The sequence below is a fragment of the Parus major genome, chromosome 1 (genome assembly GCF_001522545.3).
Source record: "Parus major isolate Abel chromosome 1, Parus_major1.1, whole genome shotgun sequence".
In the NCBI taxonomy this organism is placed as follows: domain Eukaryota; kingdom Metazoa; phylum Chordata; class Aves; order Passeriformes; family Paridae; genus Parus; species Parus major.
Genome location: NC_031768.1, coordinates 92,987,580 through 93,015,079, shown reverse-complemented (window position 1 = coordinate 93,015,079; position 27,500 = coordinate 92,987,580). Strand labels below are relative to the sequence as shown.

Genomic DNA, 27,500 nt, shown 5'->3' with positions numbered 1-27,500 from the left:
AGTCTCCTCTCCTCGAGTCTCCTCTCCTCTTTTCTCTTCTCCCTCAGAACCTACTTGTCACTGAGCATTTGAGTGTTGTGCATATCATGGAGAAGTCTCCAAAGATTTTTGAGTTTCTTGGTGTATAGTATGTTATTTTTTGTTGTTTTTCCTTTGAATTGCCTTATTTTTCAGTGTTGTTATGCATGAGAAAATTACTTTTTTTTTTCTTTTTGTGAGAACATTCTACCACAAATGAAGCTCTATGTAGGAAAATGTAGGAAATGTAGGAAAATTAGTTACTATCCCAAATCTAATAAGAAAGTATGCAGAGAATTAATGCTTTTCTGTGGCAATGTTTTTCATAAGGTGAGGTAAAACTGTCATCTAGTGGTCATAATCTGTTCCTGAATTACTGTTTTCATTTGGATATAGCCAGAATATTTCTCATACCCAGGATGAAATATACTGGAGTATATCTGAAAGTTAGAAAAAAAGATGTGTCTGAAAGGCTTTAATACAAAGTGAAAGACCTTAGAATCTTAAATAAATAATAAACAAATTTATGACTTCGTGCAGCAAAGGTGTGAAGTCCCTTTTTCTTCTCTCTCCCACAATTTACCACAGTGACATATCACTTTCTGCCTTACTGAACAGCAGTGGGAGGCTAAAGATCAAGCTAACTGAAGCTAAAAAAGGCCATCAAAATAACCTCTCAATAGTTATCCTGCTACACAGTCATTTTACAAGTCAGTCTCAAGAACTCTGCAAGAAGCACATTGATGCTATCAGAATAGAGCTGATGGTGTGCATCTCCTCATTCTGAGCTTCTTTGTGTACCAGTGTTTTGCAACTGCTGATTGCTAAAGGTAATACTAATACCTACATCATAACTACTGGAGTTCAGTGAATAACAGCAGGAGGTATGCAGAAAAGAACAGCAGGACTGTAATAAGGTGCATGGTGTAATAAGGATATACTCTTACAAAAAAAAGAAATTGTCAGAGTAAATTGAGTGTTATGAGTTGATGACTCAGGCTGGAATATTACTACATAGCATTAGCACTTGCATGTAGCACCTATGATACTGTGGACAGAAGCAGGTGTGATTCTCAGATCTTTTTAATGGAGAAATTCATGTGTACTGATGAGTGAGGAAGCTTTTATGGAAGCAGTATCTCCTGGAGTGAATTGGCTAGTATAAATCATAATACTTAGCAAACAAGATTCCTGTCTATTGGGCTTCAGATTCTGTTTATAATTTGTATTTTCTAAAGGTGGTGGATCCCTAGTCTTTATTCAAGGTGCTTTGCAAACTCAGAACTTCAAGATATCATCTGCCTTGTAACGCCCAAAGTTTTAAGCACATATTGAAAAGTAGTGATGACAGAGGCAGATAATGAGGACCACAAGGAAATTACAAGATAGTCTTTATGTAATTAGCAATAATTCCAGTATGCCCACATCCTTAAGAATGTAATTGCTATTGAGCAGATGTCATTGAAAAGTTTTAGAAAAGATATTTAATAAAAAATGATGAGGTACCTTTCTGGATATTTGTACAGTTGCCTGATGGAGGACAGTGCTATCTGAGGTAAATGACAAAACCATGAGGTGAATTATTTTTAAACTTAACACATGGTCAAAAATAGCTGTCATCTTTAGTCCTCCAGAGAGAAAAGATTTCTTAATGGTGAATGCAAGGGAGAAAAGGTTAGGCAGTGGAAGCCTTTCTTACATATTTAGTAGTGAATATTCTTCGTTTAGTATTTTCTGTGAATAGGTTTTGATCTGACTGTGCAAATGTATTTTTTCATCTTTCTCACTACTTATGACTAAATGTACTGGACAGTTTTATTTCCCTACCAATTAAATATGAATCAGTTTTTATTCTGCTAGAGACTTTAAACTTTTTAAATTTAATTTTAATAAATTAGGGCCTTTGAAAAAAAATATTTTGAATTCCCTTGCCAATACACTCATTCTCCAGAGTTGTATAAGTATATTTATTCTTTAGATTTGTATGAGAAACCCCTGCTACATCTAGAGAGAAAATGATCCCGTGAGAGTCACCCACCTCTAACAGGAAAACTTAAATCTCTGTAGCCAATAAGATCAATGTAGAAGATGCTCAGGTTATTTTAATTCATAACAGAAAGTAAGCTGAGCAGTACTTTAGCAGTCATACACTGAATCAAGGGGTTATGATGGACAGCAGGGTTTCAAACTAGGCTGTAAGCAGTAAACCATCAAATAGGAGTAGGTGATACTGGCAGGAGAATGTAGCTGTAAATCCTGCAAGTTGTTGGGATGCTTGTCCAGAGATTGAGTAATGTCTGAAACACCACTTTTACTGGACTCTGTTATTAGGAAAGCTGTTTGAAGCAGGTAAGTGAGGATATAATGACCTTTCTGCTGATATTTGCAATGTACCCAAATCTTAGGTGGTGTTGTCACATTGATGAAGAGAAGAGCTTGATCTTGTTCCCATGAAACAATTTCCAGTTAGAGACACCAGAAATTGATGCATGTACAGAAGCTATAATCAGCCTCAGGGTTTGTGGTGCAGCCATTTATTAGTACTTCACTGCCATCCTAATAAATAGGTGAGCAGCTACTCTGTGGATGCCCAGCAGCAGAGAATCTGCTGACGTGCTGTGCGTGTGAGCTGCGTGCTCGGGAGTCTCTACAGTCATAAGACAACTGTGATTAGTAACTGCTTGTTGAGAGCAGATATGACAGCTATAAACCACCAGGAGACTGAAACATGCCTGTGAAGATAAAATATAGCAGTAAAAGTGCGAGATGCAAATTTACCAAAATTAAATGTTGCGGCACAAGATACAGCACTGGTAAATGTGGTTAAAGCCAAAACCTTACTGTACGGGATGAGCTGAAAAGCTGCTGACTTTCTTCCTGTGGCTCTGCAACATGCTGGGGAGCTCAGAGGACAGGCTGGCCTGGCTGCTAAGAAACAGCCAGCACAGCACTTTTTGTGGAGGATGTCTGCACCACAACAGCAGCACGGTGCAGAGAGGAGAAAGAGGTGTGCACAAAAGGACTCTCTCCTCTAGAATTCTGTGCTGCTGGGGAACAAGGGTGGACCTGTGCATGTGTGTACACATAAGACTCTTAACTCAATATTATTTATCACAGTCACAAACTAAAATTCTGCTCTTCTGACAATAGCAGGTCTGAATGTGGAACAAAGTAAAGGACAAAGAAAATAATCAGCCAATTAGAAACTTAGCAATGTCCAGATTTGGAACTTGTGTGATTTTGTTCAGTGTAATAGGCCTGTGAAAGATCATAAAACCCTACAGCTAGACAGTAGGTTAGCAGGTGATACACTTCTGTAAATATAATATATATTTCTTATAAAGAGGCAAGAATCTACCCTCTAGAGCTGATGAACCCCATTTATGAGCACTGAACAACATAAAACACTTTTCAGTCCACAGAAAAAATGTCTTAAGAAGTGATGGCACTCTATTTTTTTAGTGGGAAAAAAGATCACTGGTCAGTATAACCAATTTTAAGTGAGGAATTTCAGAGGATTATGCCTGTGTTGACTGGCTCTCTTCCTTTGTCAGTCACTGGAAACTGAAGTTCCTTTAAAAGTTGTTTGTAGCTGCTTGATATTCAGTTTTAATCCCTTGCACTCTAAAATGACATGCAGAAATGGAGAAAAGCAATACTTGCCTGTGGAGAGCACCTGGCTGCTTCATAGCTGGTAGAGTGAGAGTAAATAACCTACTGTATCAGTTTACATGAGTAATACATTTAGGAACTGCAATCAGTTTAGAAGTGTGTTTTCCAAGCACTGTGTCATAGCCTTTGGGAGCTTAGCTCTAAAGAAAGCTCTAACAATGTGTGTCAAAAGATATTTCTGACTCTAAAGCAAAAATCCAGTTCTTCTGATGCTGCAATCAGACCAAATTCCCAGTCAGTCTTTTAAATAAGAGCTAGTCAACAGAGGTTTATATTTCTTTACTCTTACTGTAAATTCAGTTCATACTTTAGCTAGAGAGGCATCAATCAAAAAAATCTGAGAACTGCTACTATATAGAGGACAATTTATTTTACTTATTCCCAAGAGATATTTTGTGGAGGTGAGACTAAGTCACCTCAAAATGAGACACAATAAAATAGATAAGCTAATTTACATACAAAAAAGTGAACTTGAAAGTACATTGAAAAGAATATCAGTAAAACATCTAGATATACAAATGAAAAAAACTTCAGTTGTGGTAGTTAAAATAAATATGACTACAATTAGAAAGCATTTTATCCTTTTTGTACATTATTGCACATTCATAGAAGATATATTTGTACTTGTTTTTTTAAATATTTTATGTTTGTATTTGGTAAAAGTAGCCTATGGATTTTGAGTAGCATAAGTATTTTACAGTATCTTAATGCTTTTACTCTTAAGAAAGAGAGGAATGCCATATCTTCATAGAATCTTATAGAAAAATAATCATGCCAGTGATCTGAAACACAGAATGAACATATTTAGTGGAAATCACAAAATCATAGAGTGGTTTGGGTTGGAAGGGACCTTAAAGATCATCAAGGTCCACCCAGCACTGGCAGGGTCACCTTCCACTAGACCAGGTTGCTCAAAGCCCCATCCCTCTTGAACACTGCCAGAGATGGGAAATCCACAGCTTCTCTGGGCAACCTGCTCCAGTGTCTCACCACCCTCAAAGAAATTTCCTCCTGATATCTAATCTAAACCTACTCTCTTTCAGTGTGAATCTATTCCCCGCTGCCCTGTCACTGCATGCTCTTGTATAAGTCCATCTCCATCTTTCTTGCAGGTTCTCTTCAGGTACTGGAAGGCCACAATTCAGTCACCCCAAAGCCCACTCTTTTCCAGGCTGAACAGTCCCAACTCTCTCAGCCTTTCCTCACAGGAGAGGTGTTCCGTCCCTCTAATCATCTTGATGGCCTCTGGATCTACTCCAACAGGTCAATGGCCTGCTTGTGCTGGGGACCTCAGAGCTGGGTCCAGCTCTGCAGGTGGGGTCTCACAAGAGCAGAACAGAGGAGCAGAATCCCCTCCTTCCCCTGCCAGCCATGCTGCTTTGGATGCAGCCCAGGGCACATTTGGTTTTCTGGGATGCAAGTGCACTTTGCTGGCTCATGGCCAGACTCTGATTCATCCCAAGCCCTTCTCAGAAGGGCTGCTCTCAATCCATTCATGCCCCATCCTGTGTGGATACCAGAGGTTGTCCCAGTCCAGGTGCAGCACCTTGCACTTGGTCTTGTTAAATCTTATGAGATTCCCATTGACTCACTTATCTACCTTGTCCAGATTCTTCTGGATGGCATCCCATAATGGCATATAGAAATACTGGACATGAACCTAAGAAGTGAATTAGTCATGCTAGTGCAGTCTCCTTCTTAGTGGATGACCTTTTAAATTTATCCCTATTTCCATTTCCAGAACTAAGTCTTCCCTACTATTCTTCTGCTATTTGAGGTATTCAGTGATGATCAGTACCCAGGTAATGTGTTACTAACATACATATTAGAAAAAAGTGTCTGTTGGTGGAAGAGTGTTTTGTTTTAGTTCAGACAGAACTCTCCTCTGGTCTCCCAAGCATGTGCATCATAGTGTCAAGTGCATCCAAGTAACAACTACAAGTGACTGACAAAACTAGGATCTCCAAGGCAAGAACAGCAAAGGAAAGACTGGTCACAACTTCTTTTCCAGAAAAAACTATGGTATGTGGTCAGTCACATCTTCCCAAGAATAACACATTTTACCAAGGAAGAAACTAAAACGGGGAAAAAAGGAATTATGGACTCATCAGAAAGCAGAGGTGTTTGAATAGACCTAGTGATCTATGCTGCTCCAAAGTCTGAAGAAATTTTTTGAGAAGTTTCTTTTTATAACCAGTCTTCTATAAAGTATCTCTTTCCTTTTCTGGTGTTATTGAATCACTCATGTTTCTGAACACAGGTCTTGTGGAAGATTCTGGCCCACTGTCAGGTCAGACACTGAGTTGTAAATTACGTTTTCCTTCTGCACATAAGTAGTATAGGGTTCCACTTCCATCGTGTCATCCTAGCAAAACAAAACCAAAAGCTGTGAATACAAGGAGGAGTTTAGCGTGGCAAGACTGCAAATCTTTCATCTGTACTGAAGAAAATAACTGGGAAATAATTCTCTCATATTTACTCCTCTTCAACTAAAGAAAATAAAACCCTCTATTTCTTTTTGTACGAAGGAACATGGATTGCTGTTTCTGTCAAAGATTTGGAGGGTGCAGCTGAGTTATTGTTTCATCTGCCTCCTTTATCTTCCCTTCTACTCCACTTTTGTTGGCCTGAAAAAAAAAATTATTAGGGTCTAATTCTCTAGAAAAACCAATAAATATGCTTGAGTCTTTACCTTGATTCATTCCTCTTCAGCCTGCAGTTTCAGTCTACAGACATGTTAATAACAAAAGTCCTGTGACATGACAGCAAGAATGCTGGTACTTAAACCATTATTTTACATTAATGCAACTGTGTCTATCAGCAGCAATTGGGAGGGAGGGCAGCAGAACAGCAGGAATACTAATAACTAGAATTGACTAAGTCACTTCAGAAACTGAAGCATGTTTTTAAGTTGATGGCAGGAATTGGAGTCTAGTGTATACTGTGGGTGCACAGATACAATATAACTGTAACACGTCTGCGTAGAGATGTTGTTTGGATTTGGCAGCAGAGAACACAGACCTTACAAGTGAATTGCTCAGCTACACAGGAAGCTTCTAGCAACATAGGAAATCAAATAATATCTCCCATTTTGCAGCTCAGCTCTCCTTCCATTGTTTTGATTGTTTCTTTGATTGTGGATTGACTGTGCAAGATGAAGAGTGGCCTTCAAAACTCACACATTATCATTCTGGACACCAAAAGGGATACTCTTTTTCTCTTGGTGTATGTTAATCTTGTAGCTTAATCTTGTTCACTAATAGTTTTCTTAATATCCCCCAACCCATGCTCTTGTCTCCCTTCCCTGGTTATTATTTGGAGAGCAGTTGTGGTCAGAGTATCTGATATAACAAGAGAAATGTGACTCACTCCTTGTTAAAATTAAAGGGTGGTAGTAGCTGAGTGTTTGCTGTTGGAACACATCTCTAGTGTTTGCTCCAAGTCAAAGTTATAGCGAAAATAAGTTTCATTTTGACCTATAACGAGCTAAGAGTAAATATATCAGACACAGTAGTACCTGCTGAAAGCTTAGAGTAAAAATCTAATGTTCTCCCTTCACTGATCATGTTTCCAGGGCTACCAGAATCATCATAATTTGGTGATGATCTAATTTGTATCATTCTCCTTACCTCTTGGGAATGTATAGGAGCAATTTCAGGAGGCTTGGTTTTGTGGCATGGTCTGTGACAAAGAAAACAAGTATTAAAACATGTTTGGCTGGATCACAGCTTGGTTTCTTTGATCAAAAGCTTATGAAACATTTTTTTTTCTTGTCTTCAAGAGTGAAATCATCTCATGTTACTCTCTCCTTGACTTTTGATCCTGAATTTATAGTACCCTATCTTTCTTAAGAGGTCTTTTCTCATGTTTGTGGGAGATTATACTTAAAATGGAAACAGATTAGAACAAAATCCCTCTGTAAGGATATTCTTTTTGCAGTTCATGAAATTTTATTGAACTAATTTTTCACCTCTGAGGGAAGAGGCCTAAGAGAAAAACAGTTTGGAATAGGCAAATGAGGAACCTAGCTGAGGTTTTCAGTACAGCTGCTAATTCAGCCTTCCACTGCACAAATCGTTTCTGTAGAAAACAGAACTACTTTTTTTTTCTTCATAGGAAATCCTAAAGGGACTAGAACCCAGCTTCACTCAAGGAATTTTAAAATGAATACAGACACAATCTGTTGTCCCTTCTGTTCATATGGCAGGTTGGCATTGCTCAGTCCTCTGGCATTTATTGGAACTTATAGAGAGAAGAATCAATGCTCTGATCTAATCACAAGAGATACTAGCAGACTATCACAGTATCTGAAGAAGGCTTATTCTCACAGATTCCTATCAGAATGAAGTGTTCACCCTTAGGAGGCAATGCAATCAGGGTCCTTGGACAACTTCTTCCCATTTATATTTTATTCAGAGGCATTATTCAGTGAAGCTGTGTGCAATAAACAGTGCAGTGTCTGCAGTACAGATATATTTGATGTAGTTAATTTGGTTATTCACAGCATCACAGACTGATGGAATCATGATTTCAAGACACAAAGAGTACTTTAAAATTTCTTCTAGCACTAGACAATTTTTCCTTAGTACCTTAGCATACATACATACCTATAACTGTGGAGCTTCAAACAGTAAATGACAGCCAGCAAGGTGATAATGATCAGAGCACAAGTAATGATGCCGGCATACAGGAAAAAGTTGGTTTCCTCTAAACATAAAGAGACAATCTCAGTTACATCTTCTTCTCAGTTTCTCTATTATTTCAGCAGAAGATTAAGGTTGCTTTAGTACATACATGCATGTTCACCATGCTTGCAAAACAAATAGAATGTCCTTCAGCAGAAGGGAAAGTTAGAAACGAAACTTTGCTGAGAAACACAAATGGAGTCCATGTCAGAGGCAAAAGTAGATTCCACAAATCTCACAGTGGTTATTCATAATATATTTTCACTAAGCCACACCTGAGTTCCTCTCAAGGACTCAGTATTTCTCAGTAGTCATATATATTCCCAAAAGCAATAATAAAACCAAAGACCAGAACCCAAGGGTCATACAGTATCAGACATTCACAACTTGGAATCAGGGAATGTATTTTTTTCTGCTAGCCACTCAAGACTTGGCTCTCCATCTCTCTTACCATGACATTAAAACTTGTATTAAAAAACCCCCAAACCTAACATTCTCATTCTAAGTGATTATTTGAACATTAAGATCATGACTGCTTTCTGTTTCCAAAAGCATTTCCAATACCAAAAGAATACTACCACACTTATATATATATCCCTTTTAGAGAAGGAAGCATTAGGAAATAGTGTCCAGACCACAAACAAGCTGGTGATATTTCTGGGCAAATGCAGATACTCTTGTCTTTATAGGACTTCACTGAAGGTTTCTGTGTCTTTTAGAGACTTTCCTTCTTAGAAGGAACAAGAGCTGACAGAGCTGAACAGGGGTTTGAGCACTGAGCACACAAAGGGACGCTCACCTGAGGGACAGCAGGCTATGGACTGGCTCCAGTTCCCAGCTGGGTGGGACACCGTGCAGCTGGTGACATTGGTTACATTGGTGCTACACGCTGTGAACTTGCTGAGAACAGTCACTGTCCCGTTGTGGTGGCCTGTCTCCTCTGCAGAGAAGATGCTCTCCGGGACCCAGGAGAGCTGCGCCGGTGGTTTCCCCGCGGCTGCCTCGCACACCGGGCTGCCCTGCTCATCACAGTACAGGCTCAGCCTCGGGCGGGCTGCAAAGCACCAGCCAGGGGAGATGCATGGAGTTAGTTTGGTACAGCTGCGCTGGGCTATTCTCATTCTCCACCCAAAATGAACCCAAACTTAACCCAGTGAAAAAAGAGTAAGATTGAAGGTGTTATCCCATCCCATCCCATCCCACTTCAGCAACATAGAGCCAAAACACCAGAGATGAAGAACAGCTCTCTTTTTCCCTTTTGCACAATTCTCACCCATCCAGTTGAGCCTTAACACAGCCATTCATATCCTCTGTGTGTACTTGGGAAATTGCTTCACACCTGTCATGTCTAACTAGACAGTGGAAAAAGGGAACAGCAGAAGAGAGAAGAGTTATGGGAAATAAGGAGAAAGGAGACACAGAGATACTCCCAATGAAATGCATGAGTTTATCCCAGCAAGTCATAGAATCACAGAATGGCTTATGTTGGAAGGGACCTCAAAGATCCCCTAGTTCCAGACACCCTGCCATGCAAAGGGACACCTTCCACAAGCCTGGGTTGCTTCAAGTCTCACCCAACCTGGCCTTTAGCACTGGGATGTCTACAGCTTATCTGGGCAATCTGTTCCAGTGCCTCACTACCCTCACAATACCAAATATCTTCCTAATATCTAATCTAATCCCACTCTCTCCACTTTATAAAAAAACAAAAGTTCCACTTTTGCACATTCCTTACCCAGCACAGTCAGGTGGTACATCGTGAGGAAATTCCCATCTGTTGATGCCACTTCACAGCTGTAATTTCCCTCCTGGGCTAGTTCCACTTGCTGTATCTCAAGGGCAGCAGCCGGACCTGCTATGAATTTCCAGTCTATGTTGTCACTGCAGTTTGTTCTGTGTGTCATGTTTTTATCAGTCCTGTATACCAAGGTGCAAAGGCCTCCAGCCTTGGGGGTTATTGTCCATCTCAGCATACTTATTTGTCCTTTAATAGGGCACTTGAGAACTAAGCTGTTACCTACTGTCACTAACATTGTGCTGTTCCCTGAGGAGAAAAAAAGAGAACGTGTGAGAAGGAGCCCAGGAGTTGTGGTCTGGACTTCACAGGGAAAAGTCTGCAGTGATACAAACAAGCGTGAGGCTGTGCTCATCTGCACATTGTCTGTCATCTCTTATTACAGCTGTGGATTATGGAGCCAGTGGCCTATCACAGCCAACCCTTGCAATACAAATTTCCCACTGAGGATCATCTTAGTGGATAAGACTGGATACTGGAGGAGGACCCTACTCCCCGCCATTGCCTTTAGCAGTTCCACATCCAAAGATTGTGCTTGTTTGGGCAAATACTCCAGTGTGTTACTCACAGAGCTTAAAATACAGAAATATGACAATTGCACCTGGCCACATGATAGTGGCTTTTCTCTGGAACTGTTCCTTCCAACAAAGTAAACACCTTTTCCTTCTGCATTCATATGAAATCCAACACTTGGATATCACATATCAAGGCAAACACAAGGGCCTTGTCTATACCTCTCAGGCATGACACAGGTGCACGTAACACTGGTGGAGCTTTGTGTAGGAGGAAAGGATTTTGCATCATGTCTCAGGATTTTATTATATGTGCATTAGTGTTGTCTACATGTACAAAGGCAGCCTCTCTTGTGAGGCCCTTGTGAGACTGAGAGAAAAAGAGTCTGAGGTGCAGGTTGTTATCCAGTGTGAAGAGTAGGTGAGGGAATGGGACTTTTGTGTCCTTTGGCTTCTGCTGAAATTAAAAGCAAGCAATCCCAAGATTTCATAATGTATGTGAATGAAACTTTGCAATTAATGGGCTTATAGGAATAATACCCATAGCTATAGTCCAAACAAACCTCTGTTTACCACTTCACTCATTTCCTCCTTTAGTAGGTGGCCTTTAAACTTTGGGGCAGTAACCACTGATCTCTCAATTCTCTGTGTCACTGGTGGAACACAAGTTGCTCTTTCCTTTGGCTGAGAAATGGTTTTAGTGGCAGTCTGAAAGCTGCGTCTGAGGAGAAAATCAGTGTACTACTTTGAAAACCTGCATTAATCTGGACAGACAGCTAAAGTTAGCCGATCTGATTGGTACTGACAAATAAGTTTTCCACAAGTTATTCCAAAAATATTAACCCCATCCCCAAGCCTTACAAGCACTAAAATGCAGCAATTGAAAGTTCATGTGGAATATGCAATGAATTAGAAGATTCAATCTTTGCATGATTAGTCAAACCCTTGTCAGTCTTCCTCTGTGGTACAAGTTCTGACTTCGTTGAGTTTCACTACCCCCTGTCCAGATGTGAAATTATATTATTTCTGCTGTCCAGAATATTGTGAATCCCAGTTCTTGAACATTCACGATGCTTTAAGAAGTGATCTTAATGAGCATCAACTTGAAGTAATTAGTCATATCATTAGTATTAGCCTCTCTGAGAAAACTAGAGGTGGTTCTACCTTAATAATATTGTCTGAAATCTCATTATCTTCTTGAATGTAGTTGAATGAACCATTCCATATCAACTACTTTTGGTTTTGTCTGTTTTCTTAGGAAATTATTTCTGACTTGCAAAATGAACACAGTTTACTGCATTTTAACTTCTTATATATTCCTTTAAATGATTTTGCCTTTTCATTTTGAGCATTAAGTATCCTCTGGGTGAACACACTTCAGCTCTTAAGAGTGTTCTGTGATGCATTATTACTCTGGATGTGTTTTTAAATGACAAGTATTTTTCTCCTTAATGGCATTCCAAGAAAATGTGAGGTGTGTGTTTTAAACCGAGATGATTTTACCAGGAGCGGAACCGAAAGGAGCTTTTGTCTTGTGATAGTTTCTGGATGAGTTCAATGAGTGTCTCTGAAAATTGGACAACAAAGTATTTCCTCTCCTAGTATAATGTTGCTGAGAGCCTCAGAGCTCTGAGTCATGCAGAGTATGGCTGACCTCATCTGAAAATGACTAAGCAAACCTAAGCACTCAAACAGCCAGTGTGTTGAAGCTGGGTTTTTTCTTATGGATAATGTTTGCAAATGTTGAGCAAGAATTGTGAAAAGTGTTGTGCTTAATCAACGGCATACACTTTCATTTACATACTAAAGCAGCAACATTTTACTTGTCTTTCAACTCAGCATCTCCTAAGGAGCTCACTGCAATGTAAAAGTTCCTCAACATAATGGGTTTTCATGCTTCAAGGCTGTAAAGAAAGAGGCAGTGAAAGTGGTGCTTTTTGTTATGCCTTTCTGTCATATTCTCCTCTGAATGAATCAGGTACCATTCACTTCAAATAAGAAACCACATCAGAAAGCTTAAAATCTGCTGAATCAAGTTTAAATACAATTTTAGGTTTACATAAAATTTGTAGAAGGCTTATGAAATCCCCTGTATCGTGTTATTAATTCAAAAGAGTTTTAGTAAGACAAGAACTTTCCCCAGATGGAACAATAATTAGTAAAAAAATCCTCTTGCTTATCCTATCACACAGCTCCCTGCTTTTGCAAAGAGATCTTATTAATATAAAAGGTTAAACTTCCTTCACTTTACTAGCCTCTTGTATCACTAGAGTGCAGGTAAGCAGCAATAGTGTATATATTAATTGTGAATTTTCTTCTTTGATTTGCTTTTTTTTTTCTTGTACATGCTGCTAGAAACACGGTCTTTTGATTTACTTCTTACAAAAGAATGTGTCTGCCAAAAATCCTAGAAGGTTTGGTTAATTTGTGTGTCTGAAGTGACTTTAAAGTGACTCACAAGCAAAATAAGACTTGGCCTAGGTAATGCTTGATGGGGAGCTTCCAAAACATGAAGAATAATCTCATCCATTTTCATAGAAATTTCTGATGAAATTTCTATTTCAAGCTAAAATGTAACCTCAGCAAAAGTCAAAACTTGCTAGTTTTTACCACAGAGTTACCTTTATTCAGAAGCAAGCCAAAATGTATATTCCCAGAATTTAATATCTAAATAACTATGGGATCCCCAAGCACAAAAGCAGTTCTTTAAATAGAAAGAACTTTATTATCCTCATCCCTATCCTATCCTTCCTGGTCAGCCTTAGCATTTCCTCCAGTTTGAAGATGTTGCTAGAACCTCATGTTGGACTGAAATTGGACACATTCTGCCTTCTCTTTCTAATGAGCATACCAAAGGCCATCTAAGTATCTAAAAGTATATTTTATTAGAACATAAATCAACATGCCAGAAAGTGACACTTCTGCAGGGGACAGAGAATTGCTGGCTTTACTCATGAAAGTAAAAGACATGAAAATAAATCTCTGTTCCCTCTGCCCCTAAAGAACAGGATTTTTCTCTCAGTCCTCTTTTCTACTCCACAAGCTTGCTGACTTGTCAGGTTGCACATTTTTTACATGATCACACGTGAGCCTATTTTCCCTCACTTCCATGACTTCTTGTGGGTCTGCTGCAATCAGGTCCTTTACCAAGGTCTCCTGATCTGCTTTCTTTGTCCTCCTGCCTGCCCCAGTCTGTGCTCTTGGATATGTACTCAGCAGCTCTGAGGGAAGACACAAGCTCCCCTTTTCTCTGGGAATTTCACTAAACTTAGAGGGTCTATGTCTATTCTGCAGGAGAACTAAACAAACAGAAGTATTTCTTGTGGTTTAATCCCAGCTGGCAACAAAGCCCCACACAGCTGCTGGCTCGCTCTTGCAGACTTCCCCTACAGTGGCGGGGGAGAGAATCAGAAAGGTGAGAAAACTCACAGGTTAATAGGTAAATCAAAACCTATGCATACAAGAAAAACAAAATATCCCAAGGGTAGGTAGGTGTTCAGCCATTTCCAGGAAAGCAGGACTGTATCATGCATAATGGTGTCTTGGAAAGACAAACATCATTGCACCAAGCATCCCTACTTTGTTCTTCCCCCAGTTTTTTGTGCTGAGCATGATGCCACAAGGTCTGGAATCCCAATGGCCAGCTGGGGTCAGCTGTCCTGGCTGTGTTCCCTCCCAGCTCTTTTTGACCCACAGTCGAAAGTGTGGTGTGAAAATCAGCAAAGGCCTTGGCTCTGTGTAAGCACTGCTCAAAACATCCCTGTGATGTCAACACAATCTCCAGCACAAGTCCAGCTCCACAGTAACCACTATGAAGAAAATAGGCTCTGCCAAAAACCAGCCCAGAATTCCATTCTGATAAAGAGAAAAGGTCCAGTGCTTCAAATGTTTTAATTCAGACCTCTCACCAGACCACCATTTTCTGGAATGGTTTTTTCATGCTGCAAAGTGGCCAAAAGTCATATGCAGCTGTTTCCTCTGTGATATTGGTGCATTAAGATAGGTATATGGCATCCACATCAGCATTTATCTACTCAAAGGATTTATCTATTCAAACCAGCACACTGCACAGCTACACCTCTCAAGGTGAAATCTCATCTTACAGCTGAGCTGACCTGACAGCTTGCTGTAGCTGAAAAAGGGGATAATTAATGCAGAAAAGGCCTCATCCTCTTCAGGCTTGCAGAGAACAAGTGATTTGAAGAGGTGTGAGCTATCAAGCTCATCTTGGTGCAGTGAGAACTGTAGGATGGTAATAAAATGTCAGCACTGTTAACTATTTCATTGCACACAAGAGAGATTAAATGAAGGATCACATATTTATTGTAAATAGCATCTTATTTTCAGTCATGTTCTTCACAACTGAGTTGATTCTGGAAAACAGCAATCATTTTTTCTGTTAGCCAGAAAAAGCAGAGCTCAGGAAACCAGGAGGACTGTATACCACACTGATGTGGAAAACAGATGAGTCAGGTTCTGGGAGTTCTGTACAGCACCAGACTGAAACATTTTAATGCAAATCCATTGTGATCAGGTTTCACCATGGAGACTTATCTGACAGCAGCAGGCCTTTAGACTGAGGTCCTCCAGCCTCTGAAATCAAATTATGCCATCTGTCATTGTCTCTCTTTGACTGTTGCAGAAGACTTCAAGCCATGTCTGAGAAGTTTCTCAAGCTCTATTGCAATGAGTGAACATTCGACACACTGACAGATTCTACTTTTAGGTTTGAAAATGAACATATCCTCTCTCAGGAAAAAACTCAGTTGTGGAGTTCACATTTGTGTTTCAAAAATGTGCTGTTATTGTTGTCATGGTAAGATTACTGTATTTTGGAAAGACTGGGGGAAAGACTTTGCTCTGTTTTTTTCAGTGTGGTTTATGAAGTGTGTTTGACAGCTCTCATGAATAACTAGTTGCACCAGCTTCTTTGCAGTATCACTTATTTCGTCATTTCTCCTGTTTCTCAGAGACTTTCTCACACTAAAAGAAGAAAGGTTTTAAAAACAGGAACATTTGATTGTAAAGCCACTAAACTTTTGAGGGGAATCACTGCAAAATCTGAGACAGATATGCAGGTTGAAAGTGTTTTTGGTTGCTTTCAAACACGAAAGATTTCCAGCCTCTCTTATTCTTCATGGCAGGTTTTAAACCACAGTAGAACTTTTTATTGCCTCAATTTCCATGACAGCCTCTTGCAAAATTTAACTGTTAAAGAGGTTTTTTGCACTATAAAGAGACTTCTTTACATTCTCAGACATATTTCTCAGACATCCTATTGATTATTTCTTACAGTAATAATTTACCAGAGCATTTTGATGCATTTTCTCTCTATATACCCTGCAGATATTAAACCTATGAAAAAATGATCATACCACAGCCAATGACTAACTGTATCTTGGAATGAATGTTGTATATGAGTCACAGCAAGTCATAATTAAAAAGGCAGCACCGGATGCTTGGAAGAGTTCAGATACAAGTCTGTGTTCTGCATCTGTTTTCCCCTTCTACTGCCACAGAGTTCCTGTGACACCCAGCAAGGCTAGTCTGGAATGAAATGAAAGACAAATAGAAGTGTTTTGTACTAGGGTAGGAATTGCTACTGTACTGACAGACTCTTACATAGTGTAGCTTTGTGACCATGGAAACAGTCACAACAGCACAGGATGGAGTGTAGGCTAAAAACCACCCCTGTGTTTCAGGTGAGAAGTAAGTAGATAGACTACTTTAAATTTCATTATAGAAACACATCAAATAGTTGACATAGCTCATATGACTCTGTTTCTTCATACCTAGATCACAGCTTTTTCAGCACGGATGTATCTTTAAAAGGACACCTTAAAAAACTTATACCTTTACTGCTAGTTTCACACTCACACTCTTTTATCCATACTTATTATTCCTTGAATAGATGTCCTATTCTCATTTCGTTCTAGTTAGGCTTTTTCCTTATCTTCAGAAATTTCTTTCTTCCTCCTACTAAAACTGTTACTTTTAACACATTTCTATCACCACTACCATGCCACTTGCAGTACTTCTCTTGCCACCAATACTGTGTCACTCTTCCTTGCTGTCTCATGCAAGCTGAAATAGTAACCTCATGCACTTTGTCACTGGTTTTACAATGTGAAGTGCTCACAGAATGGATGGATTTTTTTTAGATTGCAAACTTTGACTTGACTTTATACGTTGCAGAGAACTGAGAACACTGATAGACCTAAACAATGATCCTTAGGTTTCAGTCTTCCCATTCAAGGTGGAATATATCTTTGCAGTTGCCAGTTCCTAGTGTGCAATTTTTTCTATGATCTTTCAATTCTCTTAAGCTTTCTCCAGTATCTTTTCAAGCAGCTTTCAAGACAGCTGATTTTGAAGGCAATGAAAAGATTCTAAAGCTCACTTAGGTAGAGATGTGTTTGATACAGTGTCCCCTTGAAAAAAATTAAGCTGAAAGAATAAAGGGACAACTGCATGATGGATAAAGAACTGGGTTAAGGAGAGAAAGAAATGGCAGTTAAATGGAGGTACCAGGTTAAAGGTAGCTTTTTGATAATATTTCTCAGCACATGATTTTTGCCATAATTTCATTTAATTTTTTTACTAATGGCATTGGCTGTATCAGGAGTGTGTGAGGAAATTTGCTGAAAGCAGGAAGAACAGTCTTACTAGTGTAAAGAATTGATATGTCACACAAGACGAACCAGTTGATGTTGATGAGTAGAATGTTAGATGTGTGCTGAAATTCACCGGCTAAAAATGTCATAATAATGAAAACAGGTAGTACAACAAATTTTGACTAGAAAGTAGAATACAGAACCACACCTTAATCAGTATTAAAACCAGCTTTTTTAATAAAATGGGTGCTTGTTTTGGTGCTCAAATGGTTTATGAAAGGTGTTTTCTAACACCTTTCTAACACCTTTGTTTCTAACACAAATTCAATCCAGTGAGACAGTCATTTATCGTCAGGTATATAGATTATGTCTCAATATAATGTGACTGTAGAAAAAAAAGGATGGGTACACTCCTTAAATGAAGAAATTAGTTGGTGTTTAAATGATGTGTCAGAGTCACGCAGTTTAGAGAACGAACACTGTTGGCCAAATCCTCAGCTGATAATAAATCATCACTGAACTTAGTAAACTGTCACATAGTATATCAGTCTGGTAAACTTTGAACTTTGCTACTTCTGAACTGTGCAAAGTAAGTAGATCTTCCTCCTTGCAGAATGTGAGCTGGAATGGATGAGGGCAAAAGGGATTTGCACTGGATGTGCAAGTGCCTTGGGTAGTATTGCTTTTAAAGTAGCAATGTGACACCACATGTAACAAAGTGCTTCCAGTTCTCAGTGTAGAAACAGATACAGATTATTTTATATTTTGTTCTGTGTTCTGAACTTGGCCTTTTGAGGAGAAAAAGTGAACTTTGTCCACTTGAGGAGAAAAATAAACCAAGCACTCTTCACTTACGCTTAAGCAGCACTTTCTAAACAGAAATAGATCATTGTCTGCAAACCATAGATTTTGTGCCTTCTTTTCATATTTTGCAGAGAGTAGGTAAGAAAATGCTTTAAAAACTTATTTTTGCCCTCACTTTTACATGGTTAAAATAGCAATCATACCTTGTTTAGTGCTTGCCTTTAGCATTGCAGTTCTCAACCCAGCTTTGTCTTATTCAACACCAAGATTAAGCAGCATAAGAAAATCCTCTATGCTTTTTTTCTTATGAGTGATTGCACCTCTAACTACAAAATATATCAGCTGTGAGTTTTAAGTAGCAAGTACCTCTAGAAATGCACTCATAGTTAAAGAAAATCTCCTTGCTTTGTAAGTAATGAAGTGTATGGTCAATTTGGAAGACTGAAATTCCTTCTTTCCATGATTTTGAAAGCAGACAAGTTCAGACATGAATGCACTCTGCATTTGGACCACAACAAAGTAAAATGTCTCATAAGGATGTGTTTGGAAGATTGTACTGTGGCAATTTAGATGTGTTCTAAGAAAATTTTTTGCTTTATTTAATGGTACAGAATTCTTTTTAAAGAATTTGGATGAGAAAAGCAGGCTGCTTAGATTCAGATGTATCTAGGGTAAAAGAAGTCATAATGATTCCTGCACAGTCCCAAAGGAGCACCAAAGAAACAGTGAAATGGAGACAAATGTAAGTCTACCATAACAGGGTTTTTTAGGCTATAATTTTTGTATCTGGAGCAAGATTCCACCATAAGCTAGAATAGAAGGCAACAGAGACAGGTGCAGTGAAACATCACCTGAGAGAGTCAAAAGGCAATAAAACATTAGTACACTAGTGAAAAAGAATATACTGGTTTTATTAAGGAAAGAAACAAAATTAAAGCAGTAGCATTCAAGGAAGTTATGCATTCAGGCAAACTTGAACAGTAGCTAGGTTGCTCTGTAAATCAACTTTATTTTATTCACCTCGTAGTCTATTATTCCAGCACAATGTCACCAACTTCAGTTTTTCACTATGGATAAAACTGAACAACCATAGGGAAATGCATCTCATTGTTGATAATAGCTTTCTTGCATCTTCCTGTAAAGAACTTGGACATATCCGTTGTCACAGGATAAACTACAGAGGCAAGTCTTACCCAGTCAAATGCTGCAAATGTTATTTCAATAAAAATTGACTTGTTGCATGGAATTCTCATGGAAGATCTTGCCTATCCTTACCACTCTCCCTTGTAGTATACACAACCACTTGAGGTGTAATGTGTGCTTAGTTAAACTAGAGAAATCTTCAGAGCATTACCAAAAATATTGTAATCTTGAGTCCTTTTCACTGCTGCTACTGAGGACTGTCACAAAAGGACTTCTAGTAGAGATCATGCCCCAGCAGCTTCAGTAGCTTATGATCCAACTCTACCTGAAGGCAATTCTAGGTATGACAATTAGGAAGCAGCCTCAGCTTTTTTTCTGACCTTCCCCATCTGCTGTGGTAAAAACTAACCCAGTCACACAAAACAACACATTAAGGAAATGTTAAGGAAAATGTTAATGGAGATAAAGTCTGGTTACATACAACAAATTTTCCATGACTTAATTTCTTTCAGAGTAGCTTGCTGTAGTCTTCAGAAGGGGGGACATAGTTCCTTCTGAGCTTCATGCAACACAGAAGACTGAAATTATCTGGACAGAATATTGCACATTGGATCAGCTTGACACATTTAGCCTGTGATCTCTGATGAAATAAAAAACTTGCCACTAGATCTTGCTCAGAAGAATCACCCTAATACTGAAGGAAACAAGTTTAGGAGCAGTGCTAGCTAAAAGCTTCCCATTAAATGTAGGCTGATTTTTATTGGGAACAGTTTGGGGTAAGAGATTTCAGGTGTGAAATTAGATTTTAATCTAATTTTTTAATTAGAACATCTTTTCCTATGTTCTTTGAAGGGCAATATAATTGGTTTACCAAGACACCAAGAAGTTAAAATCCAAATACCTTAGGGTGAAAACCCCCTGCTTTTTTGCACTGGACTTTTTTTCTTAATATTTCCATCAAAGTGAATTTTTTAAAATAATTTTTGCCAGTAGGATTCCCCTTTGTCTCCCAATTTTTCTTCAGCAGTCTGTGGTGTATCTACACTCCTTTACTTTTTGGGCAACTGTCTTCAAAAATGTGCACTGTCTCTGATGCTACCATAATTGACCTGCATGAACTTCAGCAGGTTCCTCAGTATTTTTTTGAGACAGTTCTTTACCTAGAGAATAGGGACAGATCTTCTACCACCAGTGTGCTTGTTGTGAGGTTAGTGATCCAAAGTTTAATAATGTTCATGAAATATTTAATTTTTTTCCAGTGGGTAGCACTGAGGTAACCATTTATACTCCCTCATTAATACACCAAATATGTTATAGATGGGTATTCCATCACTGTCAACAATGACAGCATCTGGTTTGCTTTAAAATATCACAAAGGAGATATTTTGATTTTCTGACCAAGTGAAATAAAGTAACTCATGTCCTTGTAGTTAAGTTCTATCTGTCCATAATAGGAATGGACAAATGCATGTTACATATTATTCAGAGGTGTCCGAAGTTTGATTTGGATCTCATGGACCTAGCTACCTTTTCCTCCTACACAGAAAAGTTTAAGTTTCTGGAATTGCTCCTCAAATCCTTAGTTCCCTTATCAAATCTCTGGATTGCTGTGATGACTGATGGTGTCTGGAAGAACACAAGCTCTAAAAATGCAAATGAGCAGTATGTGGGAAACATGAACTGCTGTAGCTAAACTGCATTAGAACAAAGTCAAGTATACTAAAAGACAGAAAATTTGGACTGCCGTTGCCCTTGGTACAAAAGCCTTTCCCATCTTGATACTGGCCATGCCTCTTAGAGCAAAATTCCTGAAGCTTCTCCCCTCTATCAGCACATCAGAGACCTTCCACTTCTCCTCCAAAAGACACAAGAGATCCCTGCCCTGCCCTATTTCTAAGTGCCTGCAGCCTCTCTTCAGCAGAAACTACACATCCAAAAACTTCAAGTTCCCAAACACTTTCCCAGGCATATTTTTAGTGTGTCAAAAGGCTCAGTTTCTCAGATGATGTGGATTTGGAGGTCTCAGTAAAAAGGCTATTTGTGACAAACCATGTTCCCAGCTAAAGGTCATTACATAGCTGCCTACATGGAAGTCACAGGGAAAATACCTGGCAGCCTTGTGACCACTAAGAAAAGAGGATCACGAGTGGGTACTGGGAAAACATATCTTAATTGTGCTTCATAATTTTTAGCACTTAATAAAAACCACAAAATTATTTATAGCTTTTATAAAAGAAAGGAGCTGTGTGCATTTCCCATTCTTACATCTCAATGGCCAATTGGTCCCAGTTACACTCACCTGCTAATCTCATGACCATGGTGATGGCGAGCAGCACAAAAACATACACAGGCTTCCCAGCAAACTTCATGTTGGTTCCTCCTTTCATGGCTCAGGCAGCTCCATCACTCCATCCACCCCTCCACCAACTTAACTGTGGAAATAGGGAGCATTTCTTGCCTGCCAGTACATCCTCAGCAGCAAGTGTCAGCGTTTCCTCTCCCCCTTTCCCATGCCTCTCCTTTAGCTGTGCATGCCCCTGATCAAATGGGTCCTCAAAGCTGGAGAGGTTCCTCCTTCTGACTTTTCAGAGCACTTTTCAGAGCTTCCTGTGCTGAGAACCCAGGCAAACACCGAGGAAACAGGCTGAGCAATTCTGCCTTCCGTTCATTGGCTCTCCTCAGGAGGCTGATGAGTAAAGATAAACCCTGCAGCAGAGTTCAGAGAGATTAAAAGCAGAGAAGATTATTCAATGCTCAGTTTAATATCAAAAAGGAAATCTTAGTCTTGGGAAACTAGAGAGAAACTTATTCCTCATGTTTCTCGCTATTTTTACTTCTGCTACTTCTTTATCACGTCTTCGGCACAACCTCCAAGAAAATTCTTCTGCATGTCTTCCTCAAAATAAAAAGCAGTCTTAAGGCTTCTCTGTAAGTGACATTTTCAATTATTTCTCTCTTAAGTACCTAGTTAGTCCATGGAATTCTACACTTCTCATATATATATATATACACAAACTTGTAAGTTCAGGCCTTGTGAACTCTTAAATAAGTTGTACTTTTACTCCATCCCCACCCCTGCCAGCTAAAAAATTACAAATCCAAACCTCATTTTTTGCAGAATCTGAAAAAAATTGTGAATATGGGACAGTTTCCAGAAAATTGCAGAATGTCTCTTTCTGGAAGGCTGAAACAAGGAAACAGTAAATATTTCCAAAATGAAACACTGAGACTTCACATTTAAATGATGCTTTTGTTTAGAAACTGATCTAATTTGAAGGGGCAGAAATCTTTACAAAAGACAAAATATTGAGCAATCTTTTATTTTTTTTTGAACATCTGAAATTACATTTTTTCTCTGGACAACAAAAAACAAAAAAACATCCACTATTATGTGCCCTTCATTTAGTGCAGGCTTCCCATGGGGTCACAGCCTCCTCTCACACATCCACCTGCTCCAGCATGGGGATGCTCCATTGGCTGCAGGTGGATCTCTGCCCCACTGTGGACCCCCATGGGCTGTGGGGGCACAGCTGCCTCATCATGGTCTGCACCAGGGGCTGCAGGGGAATCACTGCTCCAGCCCCTGGGGCACCTCCTGCCTCTCCTTCTCCAGCCTCGGTCTCTGCAGGGCTGTTTCTTTCACACATTCTCACTCCTTTCGCCAGGTGAAGTTCCTTGGGTGTTTGCCCCCCCACTGCTGAAATGTGTTATCCCAGAGGATGGACTTGCCAGTGAGCAGCAGTGGAGAAGTTTGCCTGCTGAAATCCCACCAGGGGACACCATTAATTTTATGGGTACTAGAAACTGTAAAAAAGCGAAGTATTCTTTGTGCATAGGGAATTGTTTTCAAACTTTAATAAGGTTCCTTCCTTTTATAATTTTTTTTCACCAAGTGCCATGACTTGTGAACCAGCAAAGATGGAGGTACTTCAGGGAGAAGAGAGGAGACAACCCTTGAGAGTAAAGAGATGGGATGCATAAAGCAGCATAAATGTTGGTACTGTGGGGAAGATGCTGAGCAGTGTGGGAACACAAATAGGACAGACAAGAGTTTTGTGTAGATGAGAAGGATTTGGGTAAAGCACATGTGTGTATTAGGTTAGTCCTGTATGGGGTGAATTAAGAGCTCCAAAATCCTGTGGCTCACTCTGCTACAGGCGACATAGTAATTTTCCTGAAAATTTCCACAGGAAAATACTGTCTTTAAATAAGAAACTGGGGTGTTCTTTGAGGAAAAGCTACCTCAAAATTGTAAGGTTAAATCAGTATTTTAAAGAGAAGTGATGACTTTCATTAGCTTTTTCTTTTTATGAATAAAGAAATGGAAACAACAATTATTGTGGATAAGGTAATACTTACAGTCCTGCAATCAGAATGATGAGATTTGCCCTTGTTCAGAGGGGAAGGGGGAAACTTTTTCAGAATGAAAAGTCTATGCTAAATATTTGTCACCAGAAATTGAATGTTGCCCACATCTTTCACTGAAAAATATATTTGGGGGTTGTTGTTTTTTTCAGAATACTCTTGTGTAGGTTGTTTTAAAATAATATTGTATCAGTTTCTCCACTTCCTCACTGGTACAATAATTTACAACTCAGGGTTCCCCCTCCTTTCCTAAGCCACAGCATTTCCCCAGCACAGTTCTGAGGACCAGTGGTAGAGAAAAGGCCTCAGCTATTAAAAGCTACAAGTCAGAATAATTAGCAATGAGGACAGGGACACAAGAGGAAAAGACAGAAAATAGATAAAAGTTGGCAGGAAATTAACTGGCTCAGGCGTTAGGACTGCACACTATGTTTAAACTGTTGTGGTGACTCCAGTCTGATGTTCTGGTAATTTTGTTTGATCAGACTGGTGTTCCAAAATGGTCTGTATTGATGCTCGCTGGAACTGAGGAGCATGAATTAAATTCTTATGTAAATAAGTAAAAGGAAGACTGATAATGGTCATATAAAGAAAATAATGCAAAACACAATATCAGATGGATGATTTTAGTCCCAGGAACATCTCAGTGGCTACTGCTTTTTGTGGGAGGGTGCTCTTTATATTTTTATCCACTTAATTTTTAAAATTCATTACAGGATTTTGACTCTCCTCTTTATTGTTCTGAGGTTTTCAATGTGCTATTCACAGTAACACTGATTTATTTTCTGAGTATTTACCATTAACCATGGAATTAGTAATGCATGTAAACAGATATCATCACTGTATTTTAGACACGGGCGTGGAGAGGAAGAAGAAATGATTATGTAAGTAAAGATAAGAAAATTGGAAATAGGCAAAATGTAAGCAGTGCCAGGCCTCAAATGTAAAAGAAGTGCTCAAATCTGATGCAAAGACAAAAGAATATTAAGATGTAGAAAATGTGTACTGGATACAAGATTGCCGAATAAACAAAAAAAAAATAAGAAATGCAGTGGGATAGAGGACATTTTGGAAGACAGCAAACTCTCTTCTAAATAACAAAAATCCAACTTTAACTTGTCATCATGGCAGATCTTTACTATAGAAATTAATTCAGAACCAGAAATTAGACAGCTAGATAGTTTAGGGAAGAATTATTTAAGATGTCAATAAGATACTTTGGAAGGAACTCTTTAATTGAGGGCACAGAATTTGGGAAGTGAGATATGAGAAGTGTGTAGCAGGTCATGACAGAAAACAGAAGTTTACCACAAGAAGTGACAAGTAATAGCAGCAGACTTTTCTCCAAGTTACATATTGAGAGCCAGGATCCCATGACATAGAATTCATAGGAAACTAGAATTGTTTGGGTTGGAATGGTCCTTAAAGATCATCTATTTCCAACCCTCCTGTCATAGGCAGGGACATTTTTCCCTAGATCAAGTTGCTCAAAGCCCCATCCAACCCAGCCTTGGAACACTGTCAGGGATGGCATCCACAGCTTCTCTGGGCAACCTGTTCCCAGAGGGAGTCTCACTACCCTCACAGAACAGAATCTCTTCCTTATATCTAACCTAAATCTACCCTCCTTTAGTTTAAAGCCATTGCCCCTTGTCCTGTTACTACATGCCCTTGTAAGGTCCCTCTCCAGCTCTCTAGCAGGTTGCCATTATGAAAGCTGCTCTGAGGTCTCCCTGAAGCCTTCTCTTCTCCAGACTAAACAACCCCAACTCTCTCGGTCTGCCTTTATGGTACAGGTGTTCCAGCCCTCTGATCATCTTGGTGGCCCTCCTCTGGGTTCTCTCCATCAGGTTCACATCCTTCTTAATTTGTGGGCTCCAGATCTGGATGCAGAACTCCAGGTGGGGTGTAACCAGGACAGAGCAAGAGGGTGAGAATCACCTTGCTTGCTGTGCTGGCCACACCGCTTTTACTGCAGCCCAGAAAGCCAAGAACATCCTGGCTGTGTGCAAAATGATGTGTTTGACCTTTTGGGCGGCAACAGGATGCTATATTTCATCCACAAACACCCCCAAATCTTTCACCACAGGCCTGCTATTGATTTATTCTCCACCCAGCCTGTGTTTGTGCCTGGGATTGCCCTGGCCCAAGTGCAGGACCTTGTGCTTGGCCTTGTTGAACTTCATGAGGTTTGTGCAGGCCCAGCTCTCAGGTGTGTCCATGTCCCTCTGGATGGCATCCCTTCCCTCCAGTGTATTGACTGCACCTCAGAGCTTGGTGTTGTGGGCAAACTCGCTGAGGGTGTGCTCAGTCCCACTGTCCTTGTAGAAACAAAAGTGTTAAAGTGCCCCATCCCAGCCCCTGAGGAATGGTGCTCATTGCTCTCCACTGGGACACTGAGCCCATGACTGCAGTGAGTGTGACCATCCAGTCAAATCCTTGTCCACTGTGGTGTGGCCTGAGCCTCTCCAGTCCCGAGATGAGGATGTTGTGTGGGACAGTGTCATGTGCTCTGTTTGCACAAGGCAAGGTAGATGACATCAGTTACTCTTCCCTCATCCACCAATGCCCTCACCCTTCATGGAAGGCCCTGCAATCTGCCAGTGAAGCCATGCTGGCTGTCACAAATCATCTCCTGACTTTCCATGTGCCTTGGTATAATTTCCAGGGGAATCTGCTCCATGATCTTGCCAGGCACAGAAGACTGAGCCTGTAGTATCCCTGGGTCTTCATTATTTTCCTTTTTAAAAGGGGATATGTTTCCCCTTTTCCAGTCAGTGGGAACTTTACCAGATTGCCACATCTGATCCTGTGAAAGAACAGAGTGGGACAGAGGATGACCTATATGAAGAAATAATGCATGTAGTAGAAATGAAAGTTGTCAGGATTTGCTGGTTGCATGAATTAGAAATATAGTGTGCATTTAATATAAAGGAAGAAAAGTGGAAAGACTGGGATAGCTGAAGCTGAAGTTTGAGGCATAGTTGAGGATGAAGACATTGCCAACTACAGCAATTAAAGATATGCTTCAATTAAGTCCCTGTTTCCACACAGCAGCAGAAAAACTCAAGCATTGTTCATTTAAAGTGCTTTGAAGAATCCTCACAGCCTTGCTGGAGACTGAACTTTCCCTGTCTTCTGAGTTCTAAGAGCACAGATCTAGGCTCTGCCTGTGGTTTTCAGTGTGGGTTATTGCAGTGCCATTTTATGTTAATTATCATAAATGTCATCAGATATTATTTGGCAGGCTCTGTGATCTGCTCTGTTTGAAGTGGTTTTACTCAGCTTAAAGTCCTTGCTGATAGCAGATTCCATGTTAATAACTAATTCAACAAGAAGTGCAGGGACTTTAAAGCTGGTTTTTAACTTTTAACCAAGTGCAGACAAAAATTAAATTTGTTCCAAGAACTTAGTTTCCAATGATATGAATACCAGAATGCTGGAACCCCATCTGGTACAAACTTAAACTGGACTGGTTTTGTTGAGTTCTCATGAACATGCCATTATTTTCTCCATGCAAGCATTCTCCCTGCTGTCTCTTTCCATGTCAGCTGAGAATCCAAAAGATTCAGGTAGTCTGGAAATAAATTAGTGTATCTCTGAAGTTGGAAACGGTTATAGGAAAGGATCATGATTCTCTGTGTACTGACAGATCTGTTTCAGTTACAAAGTGCTCACCCCAACTTGTCTTAAAATCTAGAACTTGTTACAGTGGTGGAAAATGAAATTCAGAAATTTTATTTGCATACTCTGTAACAAATACTTTAATTTTGCACATGGAGGTATGTGAAAGAGAAAATGAAAGTACCCATAGCATCATTTTTTGTGCAGGTAGATGCAAAACTTCTCTATCTACTTAGATGATGCACTTTAATGTTCCTCCAGCTATTCC

General features: G+C 39.6%; 1 protein-coding gene across 1 annotated transcript; it reads right to left on the bottom strand.

Moving 5' to 3' along the window:
• Positions 1-3,954: 3,954 nt before the first annotated feature.
• On the bottom strand, positions 3,955-22,060 carry CD200R1 (CD200 receptor 1). The gene is made up of 6 exons (XM_015645945.3): positions 21,543-22,060; positions 10,111-10,419; positions 9,175-9,429; positions 8,298-8,397; positions 7,320-7,371; positions 3,955-6,055 (listed from the first exon to the last, which is right to left on the bottom strand). The coding sequence occupies exons 1-6, from the start codon at positions 21,628-21,630 to the stop codon at positions 5,933-5,935; spliced, it is 927 nt and encodes a 308-aa protein (XP_015501431.1). The 5' UTR covers positions 21,631-22,060; the 3' UTR covers positions 3,955-5,932.
• Between the last annotated feature and the right edge of the window lie 5,440 nt (positions 22,061-27,500).

Bases quoted from the DNA above. Each gene is read 5' to 3' on its own strand.
- CD200R1 (XM_015645945.3), bottom strand. From the start codon at position 21,630: ATGAAAGGAGGAACCAACATGAAGTTTGCTGGGAAGCCTGTGTATGTT. The intron at 10,420-21,542 runs GTGAGTGTAACT...TTTTCTCCTCAG, and splicing joins CATGGTCATGAGATTAGCAG to GGAACAGCACAATGTTAGTG. The intron at 7,372-8,297 runs GTATGTATGTAT...TCTTTGTCACAG, and splicing joins TTGAAGCTCCACAGTTATAG to ACCATGCCACAAAACCAAGC.